The sequence below is a fragment of the Mastomys coucha genome, unplaced genomic scaffold (assembly GCF_008632895.1).
Source record: "Mastomys coucha isolate ucsf_1 unplaced genomic scaffold, UCSF_Mcou_1 pScaffold6, whole genome shotgun sequence".
Taxonomy (NCBI): domain Eukaryota; kingdom Metazoa; phylum Chordata; class Mammalia; order Rodentia; family Muridae; genus Mastomys; species Mastomys coucha.
In genome coordinates this window covers 6,569,770-6,576,705 of record NW_022196912.1, presented here as the reverse complement: position 1 = coordinate 6,576,705, position 6,936 = coordinate 6,569,770, and the positions used below count along the sequence as shown (strand labels likewise).

General features: G+C 48.8%; 1 protein-coding gene across 1 annotated transcript in view; it reads left to right on the top strand.

Annotated features, from left to right (window-relative positions):
* Nucleotides 1-6: 6 nt before the first annotated feature.
* Epas1 (endothelial PAS domain protein 1) overlaps nucleotides 7-6,936 on the top strand; it is a 78,873-nt gene continuing 71,943 nt past the window's right edge. Inside the window, exon 1 of the mRNA XM_031355539.1 lies at nucleotides 7-213. Within this exon, the coding sequence (XP_031211399.1) occupies nucleotides 188-213 (26 nt within the window). The 5' untranslated portion in view covers nucleotides 7-187. The remainder of the gene's footprint in view (nucleotides 214-6,936) is intronic.

Below are 6,936 nucleotides of genomic sequence, written 5' to 3'. Positions count from 1 at the left end.
CTAGCCAGCCGTCCGCAAACTTCCACCTGATTGTGCGGGACTCTCGGACCTGCGAACACTAAAGTCCTTCCTTGCACACCTGCCGGGGCGACCGAGAGCTGCGGAGGGCCACAGCAAAGAGAGCGGCTGCAGACCCTACAGGGTTAAGGAACCCAGGTGCTCCGGGTCTCGGAGGGCCACGGCGACAATGACAGCTGACAAGGAGAAGAAAAGGTAAGCGGGCGTCGGGGCTGGCGACCGCCTTGGTCCCAGGCATTGGCGGAACTGCGCGTGGCGGGCGCGACCCGGGGCAGTTGCGAGAGGGGTGCGAGAGGTCTCGGAGGCTGGAGGAGCGCTCTTGAGGGGCTCTGAGTAAGCGAGCAGGTGCTGCCTTTAGGGACAGGGAGCTGCGGCGCCCAGTAGAGTTGCAAACCGGATAGTTCCGAGACCTTGAGACACGGAGAGATGGCCCCGGAGGTCAGGGGTGCTTCCGCGGCGCCTTCCAACGTCTGTCGTCCCTAGAGCACCAAGCTTTCCCAGTCAGTGGTTTGAAACGTTTGTGGGCTGATGCCCCCGACTCTTGGGGTTTCCACGCTGGAGCAGCAGACACGCCTTTCTTTTCCTAAGCCCCTCCAGGTCTTTCCGAGCGCGCTCCTATGCGGGCTTTGCGCCCCAAACTGGCACGGGACAGAGGGCAAAGCGCCACTCGGGGGTGAGTCCTGCCCGAGAAGCCGGAACACGGCCAAGGGTCCTGCTCCAGACGGCACCCAAGTTTGTTCAACCCGCTTAACCTTACCGTGTACCTAGACTCCGGCAGAGAGTGGGGAGTGAGTGACCTGGATTGCCTTGCGGGGGCAGGTGTTCTAGTCGCCCTCCGAGTGTCTCATTCTTAAGTCGGGGGGTGGGGGGCAGCCGCCAAGGCTTGACCTCGCGAACCTTTCGGCACTGGGTGAGAGGCAAATCGGGCCAGCTCGCGCTGCCCTCGAGCCTCCTTCGGTCCGCCCCGCATCTGTGACCTGACACCCAGCTCTAGCAGCTGAGTCGGGAGCGCACCGTGCGTCCGCTCAGACCTGGGTACATTCTCGCCTCCTGCAAAAGTTTATAGCTGGCCGCCTGGCACTTTGCTCCTGTTGGTGCGTGCCGTGGGCTAGAGCTTCCAGCACTGCGCTCCGCGGTGACTTAGCTGGGGTGTCCGGAATCGAACGCGTGACCGCAGAGTGGCGCGAGCTGCCGGAGGTCCGCGGCCAGGCTGGGAAAGAATGGCGCTGAGGACCCAGCCCTGAGCAGACTGGCTTTTGTTTGGACTTCCACTTGGGGACATGAGCCAGGAACTGTGTATCCTCTGGTCGAAAGCGGCAGCTCCCACCTCAGGGCACCGATAAGGAATTGATAAACTCCAGCGAATCGCACCCGTCCTGGCCGGGCGCCCGCGCCCTGCGCTGGCGGATCTCTAGAGGGGGAAGGTTCTAGGTTTCCTATGGTCGCTCATTGTTCTATGTCCTTTGAGGGCAGAGAAGGAGACGCAAGAGAAAAGACTAAGATTCCAGCTCAAGCTGTAAAACCAATCAGAGTGTAATCACAAACAATCAAAGCCGCGAAGTTGGACAGCAGAGAGCAGCCAGGAGCACTTACTGAACATTTTATTACTGCGGGTGACTGTCGCATTTGCCCGAGATGAGGCCTGACAGTAATCAGTGTGAAGTGTCATCTTGCTCTTGGGTCTATCAATCCTTGGGAGAATCAGGGAACAGTAAGCTATTTTTCCATACCCGGCTTGCAGAGTCTCTCTGCCGAGGGCTGGTGGGGAGTACAGTCGGAGCACAATGACACTACAAATTATCCACAATAGCGGCCACTTTAAGAACCAGTGTGACACAGACTGTGAACCTCCAAGAATCTCCTTCCTGTAGTGCAGTGCCCAAGTGGTAGCCAGGCCTGCAGGGTGTGTGTGTGTGTGTGTGTGTGTGTGTGCGCGCGCGCGCGCGCGTGCGCTGGTGTGTTCGCACTCGAGTGTGCCCAAAAAACAGGGCAAGCAGTGTGTACATCCCTCGGTCCAGAGTCCTATGAGGAGCCAGTCGTCCAATGCCTGTTAGTTAGGGTAATGGTTTTGAGACTCTAGTTGAGTTGGCTGGCTTCTTGGGGCACTAAGATGTAGTTACAAATTGTGAAGTAGAGCATTGAAAGTTGATGTCCCTTAAATGGCTGCCCAAAGCTTCCCAGACCGCTACAGGAAATGAATGTGAGCAGCAGGGTTCCCGGATTGGTGATACCACCCGGTTCAAGGGCCATTTCTTCTCCAGAGCGTAACTGAACATTTTTGTATTGTTCCTTCTGGAAACAGCCCCTCGAGAGGCCAGAAGGCTAGCTTTAGTCCCACACATCTCCATGAGGGTGGATATATTAATCGATAATAGTCAGGAGCCAGACTTTTAATTGTTGGCTGGTTAGCAGAGTGGGGGAGCCACAGTGAACTCTCTTGAGTTCCCATCAACCCCACAGAATTCCCAATTCTATGCAGAGCTAAGTGTGGATGTTCTCAAGTGGGATTTGTAGAGCAGAGCAATTAAGATCAATGGAAGTGAGGTCTCTGGATGGCCAGGCCCAAAGCTAAACTCTTGTCCAAGTACCTTTCCAGAGTGCTTCCGGTACTTGGTGCTAGGGCAAAGATGGACAAGGAATTGGAGATACCTGGACCTTCAAGTTTCCTAACTGTGGCTGGTTTCTTATGGCAGCAGATTTAATTGTTCCTCTCTTCAAATGACCCCAAAGTCCGTCAGTTTTCCAAGCCAAGGAGATAATGCTGGATGGGCTTCTCGAATGAAGCTTCTCTACTAATTAGTGTCCTTCAACATTTGACAGCAGTTTTCGGGGAATTACCCGGAATCTAGCCTGGTAGAGAAGCGCTGCACAGCTCTATCAGCCTGACATTGAAACTGCACTGCAGACGGCTTTCTTAGATTTTTTTTTTTTAAATGTGCTGTCTTCAGTTTTGTTTTGTTTCAGTTTTAAACTGGCTTTAAAATTACTTTATAAATCAACATGGAAGCCATAAATGTATTTTCTCTTTCTGGATAAGGCCCAGGGGAGGTAAAATAATTCTTCTCCTAACAAGGAAAATTAGTGCTGATAAGAATCAGAAAGTTGTTCATTACAGTCAGTTAGCATGTCGCCAGCAGAGCCACCCCCAGCCCTGATATGCCTCCAGCCAGTGAGGATTTCCAAGGAATCAGTGCAGCTCACCACCTCTACTGCCACCAGAGCCCTGAACCTTCAAGGCAGAGATTTACTTTCCTAGATAACTGCAAGAGCCTTGTCCTGAGGCAGGAGAGATGTCGGCCAGCCAATGGCACTGCTCTCCATAGTTATAAACTTTGGGGAATCTGAATCCATTGGTTGAGTACCTTTCCTTTATTTCAGTTTGGGGAAAACAAAAACAAAAACAAAAAAATCAACAAACCCTACTACTCTAGTCTTCCAAAGCTAATGCAAGGACGCCTCAGTTCCTGGATGTAGCAAGTTGCTTTGTGAAGTAGAGAACATTCCACAGCTATTAGATTGTTGCCTGACGTGATTAGGCGATTTCGCAGGGATGAAAGCCCCTAGCTGAAAACAGTCTACTCTGTTTACATTGTAAACCAGCTACTGTTTCTCTGTCTCTGTGTATATGTGTGTTTACAGGACCATGCTCAGTGTTCTAGGAATCTATGTTGTTAAGCCTTTAGAAATAGAAGGGACCAAGCAGGTAATTCTTAATGCCCTAGGACTTCAGCCCACTCCCTGTGTCTGAAAGTGCCTCCTTCAAGACGGAGACCTTTCCATTTTTTGAAGAAATCTTTTCTACACAGGATTTACTTGCTTTAAAAACAGCAACAACAAAGCAAAAACAGTTCTGTCCTATCTCAAGATAATAGGTTCCTCTTTCATTTTATCCCGATGGATCTTTCTTTAGTTTTGAGTACTAAGGGAAGTTTTGTGGTGCATAAACTACCGAGCGTTTTACCATGTTGCTGAGTAAGTACTGTTTTCTCCCAGGGCCTCACTATTCTGTTTTGCACACTCCAGAGCCATGATGGTGAGTCTCATGATGATATCCACACCAAGATACTAACCAGTGAGGTGGCAAATAGTCCATCCAGGCTGGAAAAAAAATGCTGAAAACTAAGAAATGGGCAATCTGTTCATTACTTTCAATTGTTTGCCTGATGGGGGGACCAGGGTGAGGGGAGACAGAACCACCTAAGAAACCTTAGGGGTGTCAGCCATTCATGGGTATTTTCTTTCTTTCTTTCTTTCTTTCTTTTTTTTTTTTTTGGTTTTTTGAGACAGAGTTTCTCTGTGTAGCCCTAGCTGTCCTGGAACTCACTCTGTAGACCAGGCTGGCCTCGAACTCAGAAATCCGCCTGCCTCTGCCTCCCAAGTGCTGGGATTAAAGGTGTGTGCCACCACCACCCGGCAGGGTGTTTTCTTTTGTAGGGTTCAAGTATTTGAAGCTAAAAAAAAAAGGAAATTCTGAATGGCATTTCAGTTGGTAACTACATACCATTACTGAAATGCATTGGTGTAACTGAGGAAGCTGCCCCCGGTGTCCCTGAGATAATAGAGGGTAGGTTTATGCTGGACACCTACATAAACTGGATCTCAGAGACAGTGTGGTGGTAGAAGTTAGGACTTGGAGACGATGTATGTAAAAACACGGAGGCTTCACAGGCGTTCTCCATCACGAATTTTGACACATGCACGAAATGACTACCAAGTTCAACTGCTTGGCGTACACACGTGTTTTGGGTGGAGAATTTTCAGGGAGGACACTTGCAGGCCTCCACAGTGACAACCAGAGGTTTCTGTTTTCACTGAGGACAGCCATGGCCTTGGCTGACTCATGAAACCTCTCTTTGAAGGGGGCTCTTTCCCCGGAGCCTTGTAAATGGACTTCCAGGGTAGTATTCGATCTCTAAAATTCTAGAGTGTATTTTTTTTTTTTTTTTTTTTTTTTTTTTGTTGATCTCAATCTCCTCTCTTCATGAAGAGTGAACTCAGAGCTTTGCACAGGCTGGGAAAGCATTCTCTACCACCGAGCTAGATCCCCACCCTTTGTCCAGCTCTTAGTAGCCTTTCAAAGGTGATGTGATCTGGAAGAGGCAATGCCTTCTTCCTGCTTGTCTGTCTAGCAGCCAAGAACAGCCCTACCTGAGTTCGAGGCTACAGGCTGCCTGCTCCTACATTTCAAAGCCAGTGTCTTGTCTTGTCTTAGGAAGTGTCTATAAAAAGAAATTTACACTCACGTTTTCCATTATTCCCTGCTATCTGGAGAATCTTTTGAACCCTAGAAATGCATGTACTCTTAGGAAAAATGAGCTATATAGGCAGAAAGACAAGACAGAAAGCTGAGCGCTCAGCCTTCCCGTGCCAGCGCTGTCCTCAGAACTTTCTGGATTAAGTTTGTTAATCCTTGTAACAACCCTGTGAGATAAGCCCTGTTATTATCCCCAGTTCACCGATGGGAACTCAGGTGCAGCAAGGTTGCTGCTCACTGTCACAAGCAGTATGGCAGAGCTGAGAGAGAATCTGTTTCCTGAGTCCACATTCTACCCAGTGTTCCATGCCTCCTGGTCTTACCTAAGAGGCCTATAAAGCATTTAATACCATGTCTGAACGTGGTAAGCACTCTATAAATGATAATTCTTTTGTTGTTGTGTTTATAATTATTATAATGACTTTTCTCGTGACTCATCCCTTGTATCAAACCTCACACACAGGCAGGAACTGAAGACCCAAAGGCTATTCCTGAATTCCTGGAATTTCTTCTTTTTTTATAGATATTTCCTCAGTTAGAACAGGGGACAGTTCTCCACTGCCCCTGGAAGTTCAAAGCTTTCTTCCCGCCCTTTGCTGGTGGCAAGGCTTCAAGAACTGCTCAGTCTCGGACTCCATTGTGCAGAGGGACCTGTTAGGAGCTCTTCCTCTGTGACTTCTGAAGAACCATCTACAGATCAAGATGTACAGGACTTCCTCTGGCTCCTTTGATCTTTTTAAATTGCAAGCATAGGAAGGAAAGGATGGATGGGGGGTGATAAAGAGTAGTTATGATTGTGCTGATCATATTTTATAGAACCCTTTCTCTGCTGAGCACCCCAGGCCATATATTTATAAGAACCTTGAGATCTTCTTGAGTTTCCTCTCCAAACCTTTATTGCATTGAAACATATTGGAACATATGGATGTGGGGTGGAGTAGGGCGGGGCGGGGTGGAGTAGGGTGGGGTGGGGCGGGGTGAGGCACGTATGGATATATGCAGCTAGCAACTGTTTTCAAGTAGAGTTTGTGTGCAATTCACTAACGTTTTTCTGGTCCTGTTACTCAAAGACATAGAACCAATCTGAAAGTCTGAGACTGAGAGAAATGTGGAGGTCCTTTGAGATCCCAAGAACCAGAGATAAGTGTAGCTGTGACCAGAGTGTTATGTACTTCTGAGTGGCCTTTCTTTCCCTAATAGCTCAAGAAATACTGGTTTGCTTATGGCCTCAGGCTCTTTCCAGAGGCCACCAGTACATCCTCCAGGCTCCTGTGATACAGGGTTGTCTACCAGAAAGCACAAGATTCTTTAAAGTTATGAGTAGCCTGTATGCCAGACCCTAGGAAGCAGATAATTTCTCATATAGAATGAGATTTCAGAATGAATGGCTTGTTGGTAAGTAAAACAAACACGTGAAAATGTGTCTGCGTGTCTGCGTGTGTGTGTGTGTGTGTGTGTGTGTGTGTGTGTGTGTGTGTGTGTGATGGCTCTGCATTTAGAGCACTTACTGATCTTAGAGAAGACCTGGGTTTGGCTCCAGCACCCGTGTGCTCATAACTGCCCCTCAGCTCAGTTCCTGGGGATCTGACACCCAGTTCCCACAGCCACTGCAGTCGCATGTCACACACAGACACACACAAACTTAAAAATTATATATATATATA